The sequence below is a fragment of the Trichosurus vulpecula genome, chromosome 7, assembly GCF_011100635.1.
Source record: "Trichosurus vulpecula isolate mTriVul1 chromosome 7, mTriVul1.pri, whole genome shotgun sequence".
In the NCBI taxonomy this organism is placed as follows: Eukaryota; Metazoa; Chordata; class Mammalia; order Diprotodontia; family Phalangeridae; genus Trichosurus; species Trichosurus vulpecula.
The window spans coordinates 155,799,038-155,826,145 of NC_050579.1; the positions used below are offsets into that span (position 1 = coordinate 155,799,038).

Consider the following 27,108-nt stretch of genomic DNA (forward strand, 5'->3'; position numbering starts at 1 on the left):
GGCTGGGCAGGGCTGGGCTGGGCTGGGCTGCGCTGCTCTGCGGGGGAGCGGCTGGCTCCCTTCTCTGTGGGGCGTGTTTGGTCGCCCATGCTTATGATTGACCTGGCTATTCTCCGCCGACTATTTCTCCGAGGCAAAAAAAAAAAAAAAAAATCCACTGTTTTAAAACTCAACACGTTGCCCCTGACGTGAGCACTTGCAAAGAGTGGGAGCACAAGGCTTTCGCTTCTTCTGCTCCAGCCTTGATCTCGCGTGCGAATAGGAATGAATTCGTATCGCTTTTACACAATGGGCAGAAGCTGTTGGGTTTTTGCCTTTTTTGAAAAAGGGGAAAGAAAAGCAGTGTGGCGCCCAGCCCTAGAAGGGCTCTGGGTCTCCCGCGAGCGGCGTCCATTAACCTGTTTTTCCATTAGAAGAAGCTTATCCAAACCTCGTGAGTTTGTGGAGCGCGGAGCTCCAGCAGCTGGCAACTTAATACCTTAGTGGGTCAGATTTTAAGAATGGGAATTTGTTCCGCAGAGGTGTTTTTCCAAACAGAAAATTACTAAACACAAATGGGACATTAACTTTTTTTGGGTAAATCTGACGTCTCGTTTGTTTCTCACAAATCTCAACAACTGGAAAATGGTCCATGAGAAGAGGGGCGTTGGCGCTCAGAATTCAGCAGGTATCTTAATAAATAGAAAACAGTGTTCTAGAATGGGTCAACTAGGGCTATGAAATACATCATTATTGAGATGACTAATTCACATAAAATGAATATTTGGTTGACAATGGCAAGACAAAGTTAGGAGGGGGTCAAAATGTCACAGTGAACCTTCGTCTTATTTTGTTACTTTGTACCTGAGAGAACTTGAAATATTAAAAAGATGCGTGCGATTTGAAGATAAATGTGTCACGAGACGAAATAAATTCCTCTTAAGATCAGGAAAGATTTTTTCAAACTGGGCTTAAAGATGTTGTCAGGATGGAAAAAAAAAAGCAATTGGAAAAGAGGTTTGAGCTTGCATTCCAGATACCCTGCAGGGCTGTGTACTTGTCCAACAAGTATAAGGGTTTGTTCACATTTCTCCATGAAACGTGTTGAAAGCAGATAGGTATTGAGGTTGTTATTATATTTACTAATAATCTTGCCACCTTGTACAAAAACATCTGGCTGTTTAAATTGGGGTTATGAACTCCCAGATCACATAGTCCAGCTTTCCATTCATTAGTTGAGGCAAAGACAAGCAAATGGGTAGGCAAGTCCAGGCTGTTTTTTTTTTTTAATGGAAAGATGGCTTGTAATACTAATTGGGATGAAGATGAAAGTAGTACTGCCATGTTTTTACAAGCAATTCCATTCTTTGGCTTTAAGTAGTTGCTTATAGAAATGGAGAATTGGTGTCTGTTAAACTGCCTCAAACTCTTCTTGTAGTATAAACATTATTTGTCTTATAATTGCTTGTAATTAGTTGCTTTTCAATTGCTACCATATTATTTTTTCCAATGTAATTTAAGTCTTAATGTAGTGATGAGAGCAATGATACTGTAAAACCTTGTTAATTTGATGGAGGTTATTTCAAAATAATGTGTAAATTAAAGCAATTACTGTTTCCTAGCTAAATGGCTTATGTATAAGTTTTAGAACTGGAAGAATCATAGGGTCATAGATTTGACTTATAAGGTCATTTAATTATCCAAGAGATTTTATTTAACCTGAGGTCCATTAATTAGTTTTTTAAAAGTATATATACTTAGATGGGATTGGTTTTCATTATAATCTCATGTATTTTAGATATTTAAAAACATTATTCTGAGATGAGGTCCATAGGCTTCACCAAATTGCCCAAGGGGTTCAGGACAGAAAAGTTTAAGAACTGATAATTCAGCTACCTCAATTTAGAGTGGAAAAAAAAAACAAAACAAAACACCACAAGCTCAAAGCCTTGTACAAGGTTATGAAGCTGGTTATGTCCACAGTAGTAGAGCTGGGATTAGAAACCATGTGTTACTCTCTATAGACTATTTTAAATCTTGCAGCTGAGAATCTCCATGTATTTAGCTCTTAATTTGTTAATCCATGCATAGATAGACATGCATGTTGTTTCGCCCATCAGACTGTAAACTCCTTGAGGGCAGGAACTGTCTTTTTTGTATCCCCAGAACTTAACACAGTGCCTGCCACATAGTAGGTATTTATTAAATGTTTATTGATTGATCGATGACTGGACTGCAAAAGTAGTAAATATTAGGTAAACCTAGAGGATATTGAGTGCCCCAAGAATTTGTCTTTGGCCTCATTATATTGTTAGATAATTTTTTGTTCATTGATTATTATTAATAAATTAGATAAAGACATAAAAGACATGCTCATCAGATTTCCAGGTAACATGAAGGCTAGATAACACATTGGAGAATGAATTCAAGATCCCAAAAGATCTTGTCAGGCTACTGGACTGAATCTAATAAAATGAAATTTAATAGGCATAAATATAAAATCTACCTCATGTTTAATAAATTAACAAGTTAAGTAAGGTTGGGGAGAGATATGGAGGAAAAAAAACAACCTGGGAGTTTTAGTGGACAATAAGCTCAATGTGAATCAACAGTATGCCTCCCATACCACAGTGCTCTAGTGGATCTGTGATTTCATCAAAGTAGATATTCCTATTCTCTTTAACAATACAGACTTCAACTAGTCCATGCCTGTTCATCTACTTGTCTGTATATATTCACCACAGAGTGTCCACCTAATATGTTGGGGACCTTTTTTGATTTCTCTTGCATGGATACCAATGGAGCATATTGGCTGTCTTTCAATTACAGTTATCCCTCCTACATCTCAACTTTCCCCATCACTGTTTCAATATATTGCAGGTCAGCATAAGAAATTAAATGGGAATTTGGGGGGAGCTTTGCAGAAGCTGCAGAAAGTGCATGAACGCCTGCAGACGACACAGAAAAAGTTTAGAAATACATAAAATATATGTATGGTATTATATAACATAAACATTTTATCTTTTAATACCATAATAATTCAGACTTTTTCTCTGGTACAAAGGGAAGACCAAAACATTTTATATGGGTGCCAGGTTCCTAACATCTGCAATATGGAAGGGATAACTATATCTTTGTTCTTGCTATATGACCAGCCATTCATATATTTGTCTTAAAGCATCCTTTATACCGTTCCTCCTAGGAAATTATTTGTAATAAATCACAGCTTGCTCATGCCTACTGTGAGTCAGATCACCATTCACCTCCATCATACTGACTGCCACTTTTGGTGAGTTTATGTTTTATAAGCCTGTGAGAAAATAGCTCCTTTAGTCATGTTGGATGTATCAGTGTCCTAGTATGCAGCCTTGGTAGGTCAAAATGAGGTCCAAGGTGAAGGGATTCTTATGACTGTTAAGCTGCCTTTTCTCTTCAGTATTACTGGAATGCCTTGGGGTGTTTCAGTGGATCAGTGAGAAGCTCGGTGAGGGAGAGGAACTCTGGAGATGAAGTGTTGTACCGTAAAATTTAACAGCCCCTGTAAGTATTTTTGCATTCAGTGTAGGGATTTCTCAGCACAGGACGGTGGTCCTCTACTTTATGCAGACCTCAGAGTCCTGTAGTTGAAAGAGACATTGGAGGCTGGTGGTACAATTCAGATCTAATCAAGATTGCCTCTTTGCAGTTTTCACCTGTTGCGGCTGGTTCTACTCTCTGGGGTCAAGTAGAACAAATGTATTTCGTCTTCCACTTGATGGTCCTTCAAATACTTGAAGACAGCTAATTATACGTATTTTTCCAACGGCCAATTATGTGCCACAGATACTCCATTGTGTTTTTCTCTAATTAGCACTTTTCTAATTTGGCAAATACTTTTTATTGCCTTAAGTACTAAAGGAAATTCAGTGTATTGGGCGAGGCCTCTAGAGTATATGACATAATCCTTGAAATAGACAGCCTCCTTTTCAGCAGGACTTTAAATGCTGAGTTTGTATTTCTATCGATTTGTTTTTATCTAATCAATATGGGTACTTTTCTCTATCGCGTAGAACCCAACCCATCAGACTGGGAAAGATTTGACAAAAAAATAAAGAAAACGACAAATGTTGGAGGGTCTATGAGGAAGCAGGCACGATGATGGGCTATTGGTGGACCTGTGAATGGGTACAACCATTCTAGAAAGACACTAGCTGTGTGACCTTGGGCAAGTCACCTCATCTCTGTCTGCCTCAGTTTCCTTATTTGTAAAATGGGGATAATAATAGCACCTACCTCCCAGAGTTGTTGTGATGAGGATCAAATGACATGTAATTGTCAAGCGCTTAGCACAGTGCCTGATACATAGTATATACTATATAAATATTAGTTACTATAATTGCTGTTGTTGTTGCATCGTAATCTGCAGTTATACACAAGAAGTTATGTAACAGTGCAAGCCTTTTGTCCCAGCCATGCCACTGCTAAGCCTTTACCCAAAAGAGGTTAAAGAAGACGGAAAAGGGGCTTTTAATCCAGTAAGGAATGACTGAATAAATCACAGTGTACGGATATGACAGAATACTACTGTGTTGTAAGAAATGAGGGAATGTATGATTTCAAAAAGACATGGAAAGAGTGAAGTAAGCAGAGTCAGAAGAACAATTTATGTTATGGCATCAATATTATAAAAACAAACAATTTTGAATACGCTTAGAGACTAAGGATGAATGAAATTAGCAGAGCCAGAGCAATTTTTGCAATAATAGCCCCGTAAAAACAAGTTTTGAAAGCTATAAGAACGATGACCATTCATGGTTCCAGAGGACCAATGATAAACCATGCAATCTATGACAAAAAGGTGATGGATTTAGGATGCAGAATGAGATGTCTATGTGCCTGCGTGTGTCTGTGTGTGTCCAAATGGGGAAGGAATTTTTTCTTGACTATACATATTTCTTACAAAGAATCAAGGAATTTCTTTTTTTTTTTTCTCAATGGGTTGGGAGGTTCGGGTGGGGAAGAAAACAGATTTCTCTATTTTTCAAATAGAGAAATGAGAGCATGCTCCAGATGTGGAACATTGCCAGGACTTTCAGATGAGGTCACTGTATTATTAGTTTTACTTCATTATTTTACTGTGTTAAGAGAACTCTTGTGGAGTGGAGGGTAATCTGTAAATTTCTGTCATATGAAAACACCTAAACAAAATGAAGATACCTGTTAAAGAAAAAAGAATCCAAATCATCCATACCCTTTCACATTGCATGACTCTTTCCACGTCCTGTAAATTTTTCTCCAGGAGTCCATTGAGGGGCACGTAGGCTGTCCAGTTGTTGAAAGAGAGACAGGCTCTCAATAATGACTAACCAATATGCCTACTTTACCATTTGTACAAAATCTTTATGAAAATGAGGTATATGCATCAAGGGAATCTTTGATGAAAACAGCATAAGAAGAGAACAATTTGGTTTTTCAGAATATTCTTTAGGTGGCCATTCGGTGGTGAAGTGAATAGAGCACTAGTCCTGGAGTCGGGAGGACCTGAGTTCAAATGTGGCCTTAGACACTTGACACAGGACACAGTTACTAGCTGTGTGACCTTGGGCAAGTGACTTAACCCCAACTGCCTTCCCTTCTCCCCTCCAAAAAAAAAAAAAGGAATATTCTTTAGCAGACATAAGGCATAAATTTAAAAAAATTTTAAAAAGAAAAGGAAATATGAAAGAATATACTATAGCTCACAAAATTTTCTACCAAGATGATTAAAGAGAGGCATAATTGATGGATATAATACAGGTAATGACAATGATAGTAGCTAACATTTGTATAGTACTTACTAATATACCAGATACTGTGCTGGGCACTTTACCTCGTTTGAACCTCACAGCCACCGTGGGAAGTAAGTGTTATCATCATTCCCATTTTATAAATGAGAAAACTGAGACAAAGATGACAGAAAAAAATGAGACAGATCATATAGAGCAAAATAATAAAGTAATACTGCTAGCTGTAAAATTATACTAAATAATAAATGCCAAATGGTAGGCTCTGTGGGAAAGGGAAAGGAGATTAGATTTGATCTTGGAAAACCTGGGTTTGATACTTGTGTTCAGGACTTCCTAGCTGTGAAACTATGATTATGTCAGTTTACCTCTCTGAACCTCAGTCTGCCTATCTACAAAATAGGGCTAATATTAGTTATCCTAATAAGATCACAAGGTTATTGTGTTTGCTTTGTAAGCTTTGGAGGCTCCATAAAAGTAGGCTATTATTACCTACTCACACAAACATTTATTAAGCACCTACTATGTGTAAGGCACTCTAAATGCTAGATTTATAAGGATAAAGAAGACAGACTTCTCTGAGTTCCCAGAGAAGTGCTGGATTACCCACAGCTAGTAACTAATCCTCAAACTCCTATGGGAAGAGCAATGTTTCAGGAAGAGTGCTTCATAATGCCTCCCCATTAGTTCACCCAGAACACTTTAATATAGTAAAAAGGAAAATACATGCTGTGCGTGCGTGCGTGCGTGCGTGCGTATGTGTGTGTCCCATTTTTATGATCTCTTTGGGATACAGCCCTAGAAGTGGTATTGGTGGGTCAAAGGGAATGCACATTTTTATAGCCCTTTGTGCAAAGTTCCAAATTGCTTTCCAGAAAGGTTGGATCAGATCACAGCTCCACCAACAGTGCATTAGTGTTCTAATTTTCCTGCATCCTCTCCAGCATTTATGATTTTCCTATTTTGTCATGTTAGCCAATCTGACAGGTAAGATGTGGTACCTAAGAGTTGTCTTGATTTGCATTTCTCTAATCAATAGTGACTTAGAGCATTTTTTCATATGACTATAGATATCTTTAATTTCTTTCTCTGAAAACTGCCTGTTCATATCCTTTAACCATTTATCATTTGGGGAATGACTTGTATTCTTATAAATTTGACTCAGTTCTCTGTATATTTTAGAAATCAGGACTTTTATTAGAGACACTGGTTGTAAAAATTCCCAGTTTTCTGCTTCCCTCCTAATCTTGGTGGCATTGGCTTTGTCCAAAAACTTTTCAATTTAATGTAATAAAAATTATCCATTTTGCATTTCATAATGCTCTCTATCTCTTGTTTGGTCCTAAATTCTTCCCTTCTCCATGAATCTGACAGGTCAGCTATTCTTTGCTCTCCTTGAGCCCACTTTTTCATGGACTCTGTATGTACTTGAAGGTTAACATGTCACAGACTTTTGTGGGGATATTTTATACCAACTATTTTAACTATACCACCTCAATAAATGCTCCTCTAAAAGTGGGGAAAGGGCATATTACTTATACTGCAACAACAAAAAAACAACAGATCTGGCTCTCACGAAATTTACATTTTGCTGAGGATATGAAATGTTAATAGAAGAAAGGAGGAATGATTGTTTTGACAACTATGTGGATGATGAATCGGAGAGATGAGAGCCAAGACACTACAAGTTCCATTGGGGGCTATTGCAATAGCCTAGGATTGTGACCCAATGAAGTCACGACCTACAGTTTAAGAAGTGCTGAAGGGGTCGCAAATGGAAAAAAGTTTAAGAAGCACTGGTCTAGATGAGTGAGGATAGTGGAGGTGTCATATAGTCAGTGTCCTTTCCACTGTATCATAATGAATCCTAGATATGGAAAGACCCTTAGAAGCCATTTAGTCTAACCCCATCATTTTACAATTGAAGAAACTGAGTCCCAGAGAGGTAAAGTGCCTCGCCCAAGGTCACGCAAGTAAATTAAAAGCAGAACCAGGATTTAAATGGGATACCCTACATTGATTTTCTTTGTATAGAAGGTTTTCAATTTTATATAATCAAAATTGTCCATTTTATCTTTTATGATCCTGTCTGTATCTTGATTGCTCAAGAATTCTTCTATCCATAGTTATGAAAAGTATCTCCTTCTTTGTTTCTCTAATTTCTTCATATTAGCTTTTATATATCTATTTCATATATCCATTTGGACTTTATTATAGTATGTATATGGTATAGGATATTGGTCTGAACCTAAATTCTGTAGTCTGCTTTCCAATTTCCTAATAGTTTTTGCTATAAAGTGAATATTTACCCTAGTAGTTAGGGTCTTTAGGTTATTAAACACTGTTACTGTGTTCATTTGCTTCTGTATCTTGTGTACTTAATCTGTTCCATGGATTAACTCACATATTTTTTTAACCAGTAGCAAATCACCTTGACAATTAGTGCTTTGTAGGATAGTTCAAAATCTGGTACTGAAAGGCCCTCTTTCTTTGCACCTTTTTTTTCATTATTTACACTGAGATTCTTGACCTTTTTCTGGCCTCCAAATGAACTTCATTATTATTTTTTCTAGCTCTATAATAATACTTCTTTGTTGGTTTGATTGGTATGTCGCTGCATAAGTAAATTAATATTGGTAATATTGCCATTTTTTTATTACCTCATCACAGTCAAACCATCAGCAATTAATATTTCTCCAATCATTTAGGTCTGTCTTTGTTTCCATAAAGATTATTTTGCAGTTGTATTCAAATGGTTCCTTGAACAGTTCTACTACTCACATAGTTGTCTCAGTCAGACCAAATATTTTATACATTCTATAGTTATTTCAAATGGAATTTTACTTACCATTTTTTATTTTTGCTGAGGTTTTCATAGTAGAAGGAAAAGTTGATCACGTAGATTTGTATCCTACAATTTTGCTGAAGTTATTCTTTGAATTAATTTTTAGTTGAACCCTCAGGTTTCTCTACATAGATCACCATGACATCCACAAAAAGCAATACTTTTTTTTTCCTTTTTGCTTATACTTATTCTCTCAATTTATTTTTCTTTTCTTATTCTGTAACTAGCATTTATAGCATTATATCAAATAATAGTGGTGATAAAGGACATACTTATTTTACCGTGATTTTATCAGTATGGTCTTTAGCATTTATCCATTACATATAACCCTGTCCTTGCTTTTGAATAGATTCTATTTAACATATCAACCTCCCTTTCAGTCAATTTATTTCTGTATTTCTCAGTGTTTCTAACAGAAATGGATGCTATATGTTGTCAAAAGCCTTTTTGGAATCTACTGGTATTATAACCATATGACTTTTATGGTTTTGTCATTAATACATTATATTATATTTTTGGTTTTTTATATTGAACCAACTCTAAATTCCTCTTATGAATAAAACTGGTCATAGTATATATATATATATATATATATATATATATATAAATCTTTTAACATGTTGCTATAACTTCTTTATCAGTTTTCTTTGTCATTGGTGTCTCTGGGATCCTTTTCAGATATTTTCTGGAGTTTATGTGGGGAAACTGGGCTTCTCTGCTTCTGTTCATATCATTTTCTTAGCAGAAATTCTCTTCAGAAGAATGCTAAAAGTACTGCCACTATCCTCAGCTGCCATCAAATGTGGGACTCATTCAGCACAAATTTCCAGATGAAGAGGGGCAGTTTCTTGGCTGTGTCTGTTCAAGTTAATTCATCATAGATAGGTATGGACAACTGTTCCAAAAATTAATCTTCCGTGGCAGGGGCATTCATGTGAAATGTGACTTGGTATCTAGAAGGAGTTGCCATAGTATAGCTGGCTGGAGCAAATACCTCCTTTGATTGGCAGTACTGGTTGAATTGATCTACGGGACTGTTGGAAGTACCCTTGAGTTCCTGTAGTTTTCTCTTCAGATTGTCTGGTAGTAAGGAAGCATTCATGGTGTAGTGGAGGGTGAGCCTGCTTTGGAGTCAGAAAACCTGGCTTCAAGCCCCTCCTCTGATTGTGTAACTCTAGCTAAGTCATTTAACTTCTCAAATTCCAATGAACTTTGGAAATTTCAGAGCAGGTACTGATCTCTGTTTGTTGAAGACTTTTCCTCTTAGACCATTCCCTATACACCTACCAATGAAATCACCATTCTGTATACACACATATGAATATACCTATGTGTATACACACATGCATGTATATTTACATGTTATACATACATACAATATAACACACGTGTTTAAGCATACAGCATACATATACATGTGTGTATATTTGCACACATAGTTATACATATACAGCTTTATGTTTGCATTCTTTCTTTAAGGTAGGGGGTTTCCAAAAGGTCATCCTGTCCCTTTGGGCAAAAGGAAAGAAAAGCTGACCAGGTTTTCGAGGAGTAAGACTTGGGAGTGGAGATCTATGAACAATAAGAATCTGGGAGGTTCCTTGCCTGGCTGGTGAAAGAATTTGGAGGACTGACTCACTGTGAGCGAGTAGTAACTGGCATCTATATAGGTTAAAGTTTTGCAAAGCCCTTGACATGCATTATATCATTTGAGTCTCCCAACAACTCTTATGTGGTGGGTTCAGGCATTAGGATCCCTGTTTAACAGATGAAGAAATTGTGTTTCAGAAAGGTGAAGCAACTCCTCTGTGGTCATAGGAGAGTCAGAGGCTGAATGCAGTCAAAATCTTTCCAACTACCAGTCCAGCACTCTGTCCAATTCACACCAGACTGATTTTTATTCTTGTAATTAGGGTAACTGGCTAGTTCCATAGTCACCCATTTGCTCCTCCAAGTCTGCAAACTGCCAGCTCTGCAGACGTCAGTTAACTGTTGCTGAAAGGCTATGAACTCCAGGGAGCCCCAGCTATGGGGGTAGCACGCTGACAAACTACTCAGCCTTTATCTATGCCACTCGTGAATATCTGGCCACTGGACCCAGATGGCTCTGGAGGAGAAAGTGAGGCTGGCGGCCTTGCATAGCCCTCTCTCACTCAAATCAAGGTCAACTGAAAGTCATGTCATCATTTCCCTGATGTCATGATCCTCTTTGAAAACAAAGGACAAACACAACATAAGTAGGGGATACATTTTATTCCATTTGGGTAGCAGATTAAGCTGAGAGTCCCATAGCTCTAGAGGGAAATGAGCTAGTGATCAAAGAGAACTGAAAAGGCTCAAAGGAAGATCTTTGGAGGAGGCAAGGGACCTGATTCAAGGCTTGATTAGAAAGAATGTACAAGTTCACCAGAAAAGCCTAATATGTTGGTGGGGGTGGGAGGAAGCAGGAAGTAGAGCACAAAGCAGTACTAAGAAGGTTGGGAAAGAGAGAACACACTGCAAAATAGAGTAGTAGATGATAGTAAAGTGGTAGTTTGCGAGATGTAACTTTTTTGCCCAAGGTGGCATCCTATTAGGAAGATGTGCTAATGGTGACACCTTCCCCTTGCACCATTCTGTTGATATTGTCATTGGCCTGCACTAGTGGTGGCCTATTTCAGTGATATCCTCATATGATCCTATAACAATGGTTAGAACATTGGATCTGGAATTAGAAATACCTGATTCAAATCTTGCTTTAGACTAGTTGTTCTCAAAGTTATGGTCTGGGGAACGCTGTGAGATCAAAAGTATTTTCTTAATAATGTTGTGGTTGTAGTTTAGTGGGGGCAGATGCTTCCTGACTCTATTTGGGGTTTTCTTGGCAAAGATACTAGAGTGGTTTGCCATTTCCTCCTCTAACTCATTTTACAGATGAGGAAATTGAGGCAAACAGGGTTAAATGACTGCCCAGTGTCACACAGCTATTAAATGGCTGAGGCCAGATTTGAACTCAGATGTCTTTCTGACCCCAGCCTGGCATTCTATCCACCGCACCACCTAGCTTCCCCCCCCTTTTTTTTAATACTACTGACACTTAAATTTCTAATATTGTATTAGAATTTTATTTAATTTCTGATACAGCAAATATATATTTCTAATGAAATCAATATCATATTGTTTTGTAAATATCATATATCGGATGTAACGCACATAAAAGCTTTTTTGGGTGTGCCCTCAAAAATTTTTTAAAGTATAAAGGGTTTCTGAGACCAAAAAGTTTGAGAACCATTGCTTTAGACATTTGCCTCCCGTGACAGGTTGCCTGACTGAACATAGGTCCGTAGAAGACTAGGCTTTAACTCTAGAGAGCAACTGTAAGTTGTTGTCTAAGTGATGAGAAACAGTGTGATACAGTAGAAAGAGAGTTCTAGCTTGGAAGTCAGAGTAGCCAAATTCAAATCCTGCCTCTGTCATTACCTGTGTGACCTGGGGCAACTATTTAATTCCTCTGGGATTCATTTTTCCCATATTAAATTAATGTAAAATCAAGTTAATAATAAATTATTATGTATGAATTGTTATGATACATAGTATATAATAGAATATTATGCATATAATGTATATGTTAAGATATTCAGTTATTATATGCAATAAATAAAGGAAAATTAAGAGTTTGGACTGGATCACTTCTAAGGTCCCTTCCAGCTCTTGTCTTATGAGCTAATTTTGAATTATTCTTATTCAGAGGTAGGATGATTCAGATTTTTAAATGCATAATAGAGTTATTCACATAGACAAAGGAGCACAGTTTGCAGTAGTCGGAACTGAGCTTTATCCAGTTAGTCTCAGGGAAACAATTAAAAACCTTTACATGAATCACTCTCCTTTCTTGAAAAAATATCTAGGAGACATGCTTGAAAGGCAAAATGATATAGTAGAACAAACAGTGGACAAAGGAGTCATGAGATCTGTGTGGCTTTGGGCAAGTCATTTCATCTTTGTGAGCTTGTTTCTTCACATGTGCAATTAAGGTGCTTGAAGTAGATTTCTAAGGTCACTTTTCATGTCAGTGTTCAATGATTTAGGAGATAGATAGTAATTCAGAGCTTCTGAGAAGGGAAGTATGTGGGTCTCTAGGTTGGCCCTGCTCTTTTGCCGCTATTTCCTCATAACAAAAAGATCCTACAGAATGGCTACAATCAAATAAATGATTCTTTCATTGGAAATAAAACTTACATAAAACATCATAAATTCTTACGTGTAGCTAGCCTAGTGCATTAATTTTTTGAGTCAGTTTTTCAAGTTCTACTATCCCAAATTTGCTACTATACCATGCTATGAAGAAACTAGAATATCAGTGGACATTTGCCTCAATTTCCTTCTCCTTCCAACTCACAGAGAACATTAATTACCCCATGTTCAAAGTACTCTTTGGCTCCACATTCCCTAGAGCCATAGCTCATGAGCCCCCCTCCCCCACCAATGTCTTTCTTCTCAATGATCTGCCAGAAGATACAACTACTTTAAAGCAAAGTCATTTTATAAAATGGCATAATAACAGTGACAAAATATTTTTCCCCATCAACCTGGCACATACTCTCCCACAGATACACCCATTAGTAGGAAGAATGGGCATATATAGGGAACACACATTGAAGGACATACACATTGGGAAGCATTTTTTTTTTTAGCCAATCAGGGTTAAGTGACTTGCCCTTAAATCACACAGCTAGTAAGTGTCTGAGGCTAGATTTAACTCAGATCCTCCTGACTCCAGGGCCAGTGCTTTATCTACTGGACCACCTAGTTGCCCCTGGAAAGCATATTCTTGTAGGGGCAGTTCAGTCTGCGTAGAGCTGTTGCTATCTTCTAGTGATGACATTGTGTTGGTCCTACTGGTCCTAAATCACCACTCCCCTTTGCCTGTTCCTGTATGCTTCTCTGTTCAGTTTAATGCATTTCTATACCAAAATCTTTGTATGTTTGTGTTTTCAAACTTCCTTTGTCTAATTCAAATAAAAGTGATATTCATATGACACCTGCTTCCTCCACCCTGTCTTCCTTGTTTGCATATACTATTTTTATTCATCACCCTGATTATGCAAAATGGTAATTCCCACCCCTTTCTTCCCTAGTGTATTTATTTTCAATCTCTTTTCTTTCTTCACGTAACATCATAAAAACAGGACAAAATCACCTCTAAGCTCTTTATTTGTCATATTTAACTACATTAATGATACTTGAAGACATTAGAGCTCTCAGGGGACACATTTCTTCTTCCCCCACTAGAACTATAAACACTTCCTCATACTCTCTTCCAATTGCTACAAGAGGTTTACCTTTCTAGGTTTCTCAACGATTCCTGTATTTGTATTTCTTTTATTTTTAATTTAATATTTTATACATATTACATATTGATGCAATTACATATAAAAGCAATTTTTAACTTTTGTTTTTCGAAAGGTTGAGTTCCAAATTCTCTCCCTTTCTCACTTCCCTCCCCAATCACTGAAAAGGCAAGCAGTTTGATATAGGTTATACACATGCAGTCATGCAAAACATATTTCTGCATTAGTCATGTTGTGAACGAAAACACAGACCAAAAAAAAAAACCAACCGAGAAAAATAAAGGAAGTTTTAAAAAAGTATGCTTCAATCTATGTTTAGACTCCATGCTCTGGAAATGGATAGCATTTTTTATCATAAGTCCTTCGGAATTGTCTTGGATTGTTTTGCTGAGAGTTGCTAAGCCTTTCACAGTTGATCACTGTACAATATTGCTGTTACTGTAGACAATGTTCTCCTGGTTCTGCTCATTTCACTTTGCATCAGTTCATGTAAATCTTTCCAGGTTTTTCTGAGAGCATCCTGCTCATTATTTCTTATAGTACAATATTATTTCATCACAATCATATGACACAACTTGTTTAGCCATTCCCTAGTTGATGAGCATCCCCTCAATTTCCAATTCTTTGCCACAACAAAAGTACTTCTATAAATATTTTTGTACATCTAAGTCCTTTTCATTTTTTAAAAACTCTCTTTGAAATATAGACCTATTACTGGTATTTCTGGGTCAAAGGGTATACACCCTGTATTTGTATCTCAAGACTTCAGCTTTTATTTTCTCATCAGCAATGCTTGAAAGACTTCTCTTTCATTCAAAGTTATTTTTTTCCTTCCATACTCTTAAATGCTATAAATCATAAAGAAGGTGCCAGTCTGTACTGATAGAGGAAGTTTCCTTAGCCAGAAAGTACTACTGTACTAATAAAAATGCTGCAACCTTGGTGTTGTTCTCAGTTCCTCTTCTACTTCCATATATCTTGTATGTATCCCCTTCTTTCCATCCCTGCAACCACCACTATAGTTACAATAAATAAATAAAATCATAAGTCTTAATAAAATCCTAAGTCCAGTTCTTATCTTTATCCCAGAATTATATTCAGTTTTTCTAAATAAGTTATTCTTAGCTGTAAGCTTTTAACTTTTATGTTTTGGAATATTATATACTAAATTCTTCTAATCTTTATAGAGATAATTGTCAAGTGTTTTAGGATTTTGTCTGAAGTTTGTTGGTACTTCAGTTCTTTCTTTCTGGCTATTCATGGTCTTGTTCTTTAACTTGGAAGCTCTGGATTTTGACTATGACATTACTGAGAGTTTTCGTTTTAGGTTTCTTTCAGGGAGTAACTGGTGGATTCTTTCTATATTCACTGTGCCCTCTGGTTCTAATAGTTTTAGAGAATTGTCATTTATAATTTCTCTAAATTCAGTGTCGAGGATTGTTTTTTGGTCATAGTTTTCACATCATCCAGTGATTCTTACATTATCTCTCTTTGACCTGTTTTTTAGATATTTTTGATAGATATTTTTCACTTTCTTCTATTTTTTTTCAGTCTTTTGATTTGTTCTTTAACTTCTTGTTGTTTCATGGAGTCCTTGATTTCTTATTTGTCTATTCTAATTTTCAAGTGGTCTGTCTCTAGGGTAAGATTTTGTAAACTATTTCTTTTCCTTCCACTTTTTCTCTAGTCATCTCACTTTATTTTAATCTAAAAAATCTTTTGTTTACTCTTTTCTAGGAATTTTAATAGACCTTGTGGACAAACTATTTTTATTTGAGGGTATGGCCCATCATTCCTATGGAGTTACTCTCTTCCTCTAAGCTTGTATTCTGGATTTCCCCAGATCCATAAAATTTCTTTATTGCTAGAGTCTTCTTTTGTTTATTCGTACTTTTGGCTTTACTTATTGAATTGGCTGTGACTGCTTCTGTGCACTTAGATAGCATAGGGCACCCCTTTTTGACTTTGATTTCTATTGCATGAGGTCCTGCCACTAGCCCTCCCCTTTCCTGGTATCTGCTGTGTAGAAAGTGCTAGCAGGTCCCAGGCTCACATGTGTTCTTTCAGTATAGAGCGCTGAACTCTTCAAGGATGTCAGGATGGCTCATGTCACCCTGCTGCAACTTTCAGAGCCTTTAGGTTTTTGGAGTAGAGATTGTTGCCTTTTCAGTAGGAGCTTTCCCAGTGTGCTAGCCCTAATTCCCATGCTCAGGTCCAGAACTTTTTGGGTAATTAACCACCCTAGGCCTCCTCACTGGAGCTCTCTGGTCTTCTGGTCCCCAGGTCTAAGGAATACTTGATCACCCTGGGGTTTTCTAGATAGACCACTCTGAAGCTATCGTAGCTAGAAGGCTATAGAGTGCTGTTTGCCTTTCTTTGGCTCCTCTAGTTAGGCTCCCTCCTTAGTGCCTATAGGTTTCTTTTTAATTTCCTTTAACCAATATAGAATAAATTAAGGTATTCACTCTAGTTTCTTATTTTTCCCTTAATTATTGTTCTTACTGGGGTTCTTTTGTTCTATCTTTTCTGGAATACACAAGAATTGAGCTGTTCTGTCCTAATCTACTCTGCCATTTTGTCTGGGAGCCCTTCAAGTAACCTGCTAATTCACAGGCCTGAAGTTATCAGTAATGACTTCATAGCCATAGGGGGAAAAGGCCTTGAATGCTTCCTGGTATAATATGTAAGATCAATTACAGTCCAGTGCCAAACTCTGTTGCACAGCTCCCACTTCTGTCATTATCTCAAGGGTAAGGTGACCTCTAGAAAATGAAATTTGAATTCCTGAGGGTCAGCCCTTAATTCTTGGCTTACATCTCTTCTGATTGTCTTTTATTATGTCTCTGTACTTGCAACTGGTCTTCCAAGGACAATTGAGGCAAAGGGTACTGGTTAGATGCAACAAAGTTCATATATAAGAACTTACACAGGGCCAGTGTTCGCATGATGGTCAGAAGCGATACAAGGACACTCTCAAGGTATCTCTCAAGAACTTTGGAATTGATTGTGTGACATGAAAGACACTGGCACAGGACCACTCAGCATGGAGTGCTCACGTCAGAGAAGATGCTGTGCTCTATAAGCAAAGCAGAATTGAAACAGCTCAAAGGAAATGCAGGATGCGCAAATTCAGAGTATCCACCCCAAATGTTCACATGGACTATTTGTGCCCGACCTGTGGTAGAGAATTATGAACTTGTATTGGTCTGATCAGCCATACTCAGATGCATTGAAACTTGACTGTAGCATAGTGGTGTCATTTTGGTTCACTTTTAGAACTAAGGACAACAACCAACCAACCATATTCTCTGACGGAAGTTCGAAACTCTCAGCTGCATTTCTATTTGACTGTGGCCCAGCATCCTGGGTACAACATAGTCTTCACTCCTTCAGTAAGTGCCACAGTACCTTCAGTGTCATATGGCTTGCTAACAGAGCACTTTCATTCACATTGGTCTTTCTTGGCCAGTAGTGTATGCTGAGCTCATGGTAACTAAGATTGTTTCCCATATGTGGCAAGCAGTACAATTTGTAGAGATGGTCAAAATAGATAGATCACCCATGTCCATCCATGCTTGAAATTTAACCCCAGATATGTTATCTTTGAACTTTTCAGTGGTAGAACATTTCATAGCAAAACCCCCTGCATTTGTGAATAGGATATTAAATCTCAGTGTCATTAAGTCCTCTACTGTCAAATTAACAGATTTCTGGTGACCATCATTCTCCTGGTACAGTGCTGTTCCCAGGCGTTCCAGGCATGCCAGGTGGGGGAAGGAGAGAAGAGAAAAATCTTCTCCCACTTTGCTGTCCTCTGATAGAAACACAATAGGAAAGACAAAGAATGATCCCCTCTCAAATTTACAGTTCTCCATGTTTGGCTCTTTCCTACACTGCCAGGGATCACACTTCTTAAAGCTGTTCCTTGAATTGGCTGTGTCTTGAGCAAGCAAGTTAGCTTTTTAAAGGCCAGCTGGGGTGCAGCCAATAGTTAGATGCTTTTTAAATTCCATCAAGTAAAACTTCTTACTTTGTAAAGAGGCAGAGTATAGATACATCATTTAACTTTGTTTTATTTGTTATATCTGGTTATTTCTGTTACTCAACCCCTTTGTCATTTCATAAACTGGGTGGAGGGGGGTGGAGAGAAAGAGTCAATTGATCAAGGGTGTCTTGACTAACTCCTCAACACTACATTAATAAAGGGGGTTTTTTTTGCCTTCATTAAAATTAGAATTACGATTTTTCACCATTGATAACATTTTTATTTGTATGCTACTTTACAGTTACACAGGACTTTCACACAGTTTGTGTCATTTGACCCTTACAACAATCCTGTGGTGTAGTTAAACTATATTTTAAATGAGGGAACTAAGATTGAGAGAAGTTAAATGACTTACCTAAAACTGTACAGTCAAATATGGGAGCTAAGACTAGAATACAGATCTTCTGACTTCTGAAAAGCCCAGTAAGCTTCTCACTACACCACTATGAACAATAACAACAACATTTTATTATTTTGAAGAGTAGAACTATGTTAATATTATTAGCTTTCTTAATATTTTATGTGTTTATTGGTTTCTCAGTAGTGCAGAAACTAAAGAAAAAGTGCTTTCATATAAATTTTAAAACTTCTCTAAGTATAGGATTTTTAAAATAGTCTTTTTTACAGTCTTTTTTTCTACCAAATACCACTTTTCAGTTTGTGTATTCTTACTATTACAACAAGAGACAGAGTAACTTTTAAATGAGTAGATTTTAGATATAAGGAACTGGTGGATCTTTTTCTTTGTTGTTGATTATATCACCCCAAAAATATTTTTAAAATAGCATAGATGCATAGTTTCATGTATAGTTCTCTTTTTCTGTTCTTCGTACGTGGGAATGTTCATATTTGTCAAGCTCATAAGGAAGATGAAATGAAATTTTAAGAGATGTTATTTTGCCTTAACAAATACAGTGCTTATCAAGGTAACCCTACCAGTTATTCCGCTTAATCTTATCATTTTATTCCTTTAGTTTGCCAAATAAGAAATTAACATTTTTTACAGGATCCTAGATTTAGGACGAGAAGGGATCAGTTATCTTGTCCAACTCCCTCATTTTATATATGAGGAAAGTGAAGTGTGTAGAAGTGAAGTGACTAGCCCAAGGTCACACAGGTAACAAATAAAATTAGAATTCAGCCTTAGGTATTGGGACTCCAAGTTCAATGATCTTTCCACAACACTGCTGCCCATACATATTTAAAGGATAATGTTATAAAAGCTATAACTATATGTAAGCAAATATACTAAAATATTTCTTATTTTACTTTCATAAGTACACTGATACTAATTTTTTGCTTTGTCCACACAAACTTCAAATCACACCCAATAGATCCTTCTCTTCCTTTAATCTCCTACATGAAACATTTTCTTCTAATCACCCCAGCCGCTTGTACTGCTCCCTCAGATTATCTTGCATTTATATGTTCATTATTCCTGTTGTCTCTCCTGACATGAATAAGTTCCTTGAGGGTAGAGAATCTTTTTTTTTTTAATCCCCTGAGCCTATAGTTTGGGGGTTGGCACATAGCAGGTTTTCAATAAATTCAATAAATTACTGATTATTGATTCAATAAATTATTGATTGATGGATTAAATGTTTACGCTTACATTTTGTACATTGTCAATTTATGCAAGAATTAAGTGTGATTTAAAAAACCCTTTATTTATTTATTTATTTTTAACATTCAGTTCTTAAAATTTTGAGCTCCAGATTCTCTCCTCTCCAGCCCCTCCTCCACTCATCAAGAAGGCAAGCAATATGATATCAATTATACATATGAAGTCATGCAGAATATATCTCCATATTAGCCATGTTGCAAAAAAAAGGCAAGAAAAATAAAATGAAAAAAGCATGCTTCAATCTGTACTCAGGGTTCATTATTCTCTCTCTGAAAATTGATAGCATTTTTCATCATGAGTCCTTTGGAATTGTCTTGGATCATTGTATTGAGCAGAGTAGCTTAGTCTTTCATAGTTGATCATTGTTACAAAATTGCTGTTACTGTGTACAATGTTCTCCTGGTTCTGCTCACTTGTGATTTGTTTAAGCTCAAACATATAGTAACTTTATTCTAAAATGTTGGAACAAGGAGAGTGTCTGAGTTTCTCAATCATTGTCACTTTGGCAACAAAGGAGTGGCACTGCAGAAGATCTCTGAGCAAAGCTCCATTCCAGTTAAACATGTTTATACCATGTCACAGAGTCATTATGAAGAAAATAAAGTTCTGGAGGGGAACTTTGAGAATATATCAAATTCTCTTATCTTTGAATAAACCGAAACCACAACATCCCTAAAAACTCCTGGGTAGTATGTCATAGTGTATTTTATTTATATAGAAATGTTTCCTATGCATTTATCCCTTACAACTTCTATATTTTGAAAATGTTTCCAGATTATCGGTGGGGAAAAGAAGTAATAAAAAACAATTATTGAGTACTCTCTATTATAAACAGAGGTAGTGGAGCTTTTTGCAAAGCCACTTCATTCCATGATAGAGAAATGTAAGACATCAACAATCATTTTCTATTTTGGGGAAAAAATATTCCAGATCACTAATAATAAAGAAAATTTAAAACAATTTTGAGGTTCCACTTCATAGTATTGGATTGGCAAAGATTCCAAAAAAGGAAGATGGCAATTGTAGAACAACAGGCACACTCAATCTCTGGAATTGTGAATTGGTCTAATTCTAACTAGTCAGTAAAGTGATATAGAACTGTACCCCAAAAGTCATATAACTCTTAATAAGCTGTGACTCAGGTACTGGATATATGTCCCAAAGAGATTAGAGACAAAGGGAAAGGAATAATATATACAAAATATTTATAACGGCTCTTTTTGTTGTTGTTTTAGCAAAGAATTGCACAAAGTGGGGGACCATTAATTGGGAAATAGTTGAATAAATTATGGAATATGGATTTAATGGAATACTATTTTTCCATAAGAAATTATGAGAGGGATGGATTTAGAGCAAACTAGGAAGACTTGCATAAACAGATGCATAGTGAAATAAGCAGAACCAGGAGAACAATTTATAACAAGGACTACAATAATATAAAGAAAACAGCTTTGAAAGACTTAAGAGCTCTGATCAATGCAATGACCGGTCAAATCTGATGAAACATGGGTAATAGATTAGGGGTACAGAATGAAATACATCTTCATTCATTCCCAATGTGTAGATTTGTTTTGCTTGATATAATTATTTCTAAGAGGTGGCTTCCATGAGGCAGAAGACTAGAGGAGATTTATTTGGTGGTGAGAATAATGTTGAAGAACAAGAAGAAGAAGAAGAAGAAGAAGAAAAATAAATAAACAAAGCATTACTAAAAATACTCAAAAGAAATCAGAAGGGATTTCAAGATGGGACACACATAAATAGGTCAGTTTTGTCACTATTATGTTAAATGTAACATATTTTAGGAAACTATATAAAAGAAGTTCATAGTTTCATATATAATCTGTTTTTTGTCTTTGTATATTGAAATATTCATGATTGCTGATAAATTCATAATAAAAAGAAAATTTATGGCTAAAATAAATTTAGTCATTTGCTCATTCAATCACTAGTATTTATTGATACCTATATATTCATAAATCCCTGCAGTGCTTTGTGGCAGAATGCAGAAAGGTTTAACTTACAGTATCTACCATCAATTTGCTTGTTAACCAGAGATGGTCATTTTGAGAGTGTTCTTCCTACCCAAAGCCTGAATCTTTTTCTTTAGTGTATTCTTGGGTTTAGGTTTAGGAATAGACTTACCATTCATATTGAACATATTGATTTGGCTATCTGCTCTTTTACCAGACATAGAGTGACAATTTTTATTAGGGTTTATAACTGGAAAATTGATCCTTATTTCTCTTGGGCTGTGAAACAGGTTTGTGCTGCTTTTAAAAAAAGCGTAAATCTGAATTTAAATGAATTCGGGGATAATTATTAACAGCATAGCAGAACATGTTGCTTTACAAAAGCATTTGCTGCAAGGTTCCTTTAAAGGGAAAACTCGTCTCATGTTTTGAAATTTATACATACTTAAGGAACATGATTAAAATCTATTTGTAATTCACTTATCCATATGCTAACTAATGTCAAACCTCAGGAAAGTCCGGGGCTTATTTCTATTCTTGTGTCACCTATGGCTCTGAACCACAGCTTTCGCTTCCCACAGACTGGGCTCAATCTTGGGGACCTCTCAATAGTAATTCAAAGATGGTTTGTTTTGCCTTCAGGCAAAGTGTTCCCCTTAGAACTTCTGAATTTTGCTCACTTTAGCTTTCTAAAAGTAGTCTGTTTTCCTATAAACAGCCCAGGCTAATAGGGAATGGATCACAGAACAAGTTTATTACACATAATGAAGAATACAGAAAGGACTCATAACTGAGCCTATAGAAAGTCAGGGGAACTTTACCCTTTGGTGAGCCTCACCTTTCTCCAGGACCTATATATAAACCTCAGGTTTATAATATCACCCTAGAAGCATAGGTTCCCAAAGTGGATGATACCACCCCCTAGGGGGCACTGAGATGGTTGGGGGGACAGAAATACCCCCCGGTGAAATTAGAGGGTGTTGAATAAAAATAAGGGGGTGGTGGAAGCATAAGAAAAGATGAGAAGAAAATTTAAAAAAAAATTTGTACGTGTTTCATCTGTTGTGTAACAGAGTAAAAGTAGTAGTGATTACATTATTTTCCAAATAAACACATAACGTGCAAGTTATACCTGATCAGTGGCCAAGTCTGCCAACAGGTCTTAACTAGCAAGTGTTGGCAGGTGAATCTGTCAAGCATTGTTGAAGTCCAGCATGCATTGGCTGGAATATGTACATGTAATGACTTGTTTACTATATGATACTATGCAGTTACATGAAGCAATATTGCATAATCAAAATTTCAATGCAGGAAAAAACCCACAAATTTGCAATAAATTATTTTTTAAAATTTATTTTTTATTTTTAGTTTACAACACTCAGTTCCACAAGTTTTGGGGTTCCAAGTTTTCTCTCCCTCCCACTCCTTACAATACATAATTAAATTTAAGATGTGTCATTTTTAAAAAATTATATTTTTCTTGAAATGATGCAAATAAAAAAAAGCACACACAGATGGGGCTGTGAATCTACTGGAGCCCTGGGAGGGACAGAGGGAACTGATTGAGCTAAAGCAAAAGCTGTGGGGCACAACAGGGGCGGAGCAGGCTTTTAGAAAGTTTTTTCCCCTCCTTGATGGAGTTTTGATTGAAAGGAGTGCAGCTGAGACTGTTGCCAAAGGAGGTATTATGCTTCCAGAAAAATCTCAAGGAAAAGTATTACATGCAACGGTAGTAGCTGTTGGATCAGGATCTAAAGGAAAGATTGGAGGAATTCAACTAGTTAGTGTGAAAGTTGGAGATAAACTTCTTCTTCCAGAATATGGTAGAATCAAAGTAGTTATAGAAGACAAGGACTATTTCTTATTTAGAGATAGTGACATTCTGGGGAAATATGTGGACTGAAATCACTAATGAAGTGGCATCATGAAAGCTGCCCATTCCACTGAAGTTCTGAAATCTTTTGTTTCATCATGTAAATAATTTCCAGGTCTCTTGTTTTATAATAAATGAATATCTTGTGTCTCTAAAAAAAAAAACACAAAATAATAATAAAAAAAACATTAAAGGGTTAAGGAAAGTAGGTTTCCAGGCAGGCACTGAGTAATTTTTTTTTGAAAAGGGGGCAGTGGGCCAAATAAATTTGGGAGCCTCTGATCTAGATGGTGTTTATCAAGGTTCAGGTCCTTTGATATGTAAATTCTAGACAAAATCCAGGCCTCCACGGCTGCAGACCAACAGAGCATACAAAAGGTGCTGATAACTCTGGGATGATGACTGAAGTTTTACTGATAACTATAGGATGACTTAGGTATGATAATAACCTAACCTTAAAGTGGCACAGATAGGAGTTGGTCTGTTTCCTCAAAAAACCCAATAAAAATGAGACCTCAAACTTCTGCTCCCCAAGCAACCTTCCATCTCCATCTAATCTGCACTGCCGAGTGCACTGAACTCTAATCTGTGGCTCCTTGAGTAATACTCTGCCTCTCCCCTTTCTCATCCTCTTCTTCATACTGCCTCCCTTCCTTCACCATCCCATTCCAGGTTCCCACACCAGTGTTTGCCTGTGTACCACTTTTTGCTGCTTGTCTCTACCTTTCTGGGCTTTTGGCTTCCATACTCTCTGTCTTTAATTAAAGTATAATTGCTTCCCTGTTTCTCTGCTGCCAGTTGTGGTCTTTCCTGGTGAGTACCCAGAGAACCTGACGTGCTTGCCCCCATTTCATAATTTCATAAATTAATTATCAATTCAAGGAGGAAGTTCCTTCAGGAGAGGAACTGTCTTACTTTTTCACTTGTATCCCCAATCTGTATTATTATCCTACAGAGTCTGGTTCATAGAGGGGGCTTAATAATGGTTTGTTGATTATTGATTCATGAGTTAAAGAAAGTCTAATCTTTCACTACCAAGGTGAAAAGGCCTGAGTTTTTTGTTAAAACTTTATGTCTAGTGAATTATCATCAAATAAGCTTATTTTAAAATTGTATTATTCAAAATCAGGTTTACTAGGATCAGAGATGCTGTTTCTAGCATTTCAGGGGTAAACATTTTGGCCTTATGTTTGACACAACTGATTCAAAAAGCTAACAATACAATTTGATACTTTGCTCAAGATAATTAATTAGAATAAAGTAAAAACAAAAAGAGCCAAGTTACTTTGGGATAGGCCTCTCATTGCTACTGAGTGAGACCTGAGACAATTATTAGGGACACTCTCCCACTCCTCACTAGAAAGACTCTTTCTTTTCCCACTTTTCTCATTTCTTCCTCATTTCTCTCATCTTTTCCTGCTTTTCCATTCCTTTTTCTCTCTCTCATGTTTCCTTTACACATTTCCATGTTAAGTTTGTTAGGAGCCCCCATGGAAGCTGATGTATCTAGCTGGATACTAGTTACATTCTAAACCCACTGCTTTGTCCCCATGAGACCCTACGGGTGTCACATAGATCAAATATACAGACTCTGGTTTAAGTGTCACCACCTTGCCCCACCCCATCTAATCTCACATCTGATACACCCTTATCCACCCAGTTTGCTTAAGTCAGACAAATTTATGAGATTTATTCTTGGTACATAATCCTCTTCCCACACTGAAGGAGACTTTTATAATAAGTAATAATCTATTCTTGTCCCTCAGGGCAGTTTTTATTGACACCCTTTGTTTTTATTCTGCAATCATTTCTGGATAACTCACACAAGGAAGACACTCACATGGTAGTCAGAAGAAGAGATAAAGACACTCTCAAAGTCTCTCTGAAGAACTTTGGAATCGATTGTGAGACATGGGAGACACTAGCAAAGGACTGCCTAGCATGGCATGCTCGAAGAAGGTACTGAGCAAAGCAGAATTGTAGTCGCTCAAAAGACATGTGAGATGTGCAAATTTAGAGACATTTCCACTCCAAATGTTCATATGGAGTATCTGTGCCCTACCTGTGGTAGAGTCCTCTGAGCTCATGTTGGTTTGATTAGTCACAGTCCAACAAACTGTATCTTGACCTCAATGTAGTGATGTCATTTTGGTTTTCTTTGAGAGCAAAGGACAACAACCAAACAACCAAACTATCAGATTCCTCCTTCTCTGTCTCTTTTGCTGAATCTTCATCTAAGTCATACCACAACAGGACTCCATCATGAGCCCTTTTTTCTTCTTTCTAATCTACACTATTTCAGTTCAGTAAACTGATCTCTTCCGCTCCAACGAATTCAATTATAATCTCTTTGCTGATAATTCTCAGATCTTGTTATCCAGCCCAAATCTCTCTCCTGACCTGTATGCAGTCTTGCCTCTCAACTGCCTACTAGGCACCTTGAACTGGATGTCCTGTAGACATCTTAAACTTAACAGATCCAAAACTGAACTCATTAATTTTCCCTCCAAACTCTCCCCTCTCCCTAAAGGCACCCAGGCTCAAAACCTTGTTATTATCCTCTACTCCTCACTCTCTCTCACTCCCTACATCCAAACTGTTGCCAAGGCCTGTCAATTTTTACCCTTGTAACGATTCTCGCATGTTCCCATCTCTCCTTTGAAGCTGCCACCAGCTTGGTACAGGCTTATAGTATTGAACTTATACTATTGCAATAACCTGCTGGTTAGTTGTCCTGCCACAAGTTTTTTTTTTTTTTCCATTTTGATCCATTCTCCACTCAGTTGCCAAAGTTCAGGTCTGACCATGTTATACTCTCCCCTCAACCCACTCAATACACTCCAGAGGTTCCTTATCACTTCTAGGACTAAATATAAAATCCTTCTGTTCACATAACTTCCTGTCCCCTTCTAGCCTTCCCTCCCTTGCCCCAAACTCCATTATCCAGTGACACTGACCTCCTTGCTGTTCCTCAAACAAGATACTCCATCTCCCTATTCCAGGCACTTTTACTGGCTATCCCACATATCTGGGATGCTTTCCCTCTGTTGATTATCTCCAATTTATCTTATATATATCTTTTTTATACGTAGTTTTTGTATGTTGTCTCCCTTATTAGACAAATAGCTCCTTGAGAGCAAGGATTTTTCCATATCTTTGTATCCTTAGCACTTAGCATGGTGCCTGGCATATAGTAAGTGCTTAATAAAAGCTTACTGACTAACTGACCTTCAGCATCCTTGCGGCCTTTTGACTGAGTCCAAGTTTCACAGAACAAATCCTTTTATTAAGGGAATTTGTTTTATGAAGTTTGGATTCAGTCAAAGGGCCACACTTGAGGATCTATAGGGCCACATGTGGCCTTAAGGCGGCAGGTTCCCCATCCTGCTTTAGTCTACAGTAGTTCAGCCCACAACAATTTAGAGTAATTCAGTCAGATATAGCCTATTTAATGGTTAAAAAAAAATCTTGGCCCAAATGTACATATCTGTGTATCAATCATTCAACAAACATTTTTCAATCATCTACTATGTATCAGACATTGTACGAGGATACAAGTATAAAGAATGAAACTATCTCTACTTGAAAGTTTACATTCACAAAGTTGGCAGAAATACAGGTTGCCATGCTTTGCCTAAAACACCTCAAAATAGTAGTATTGGGAGACAATTTCTACT

General features: G+C 36.9%; 1 protein-coding gene across 1 annotated transcript; it reads left to right on the plus strand.

Annotated features, from left to right (window-relative positions):
* Positions 1–288: 288 nt before the first annotated feature.
* LOC118857687 (10 kDa heat shock protein, mitochondrial-like) lies at positions 289–23,461 on the plus strand. The gene is made up of 2 exons (XM_036768261.1): positions 289–433; positions 23,154–23,461. Exons 1-2 carry the CDS (start codon positions 289–291, stop codon positions 23,459–23,461), a joined length of 453 nt encoding a protein of 150 aa, XP_036624156.1.
* Positions 23,462–27,108: the final 3,647 nt, after the last annotated feature.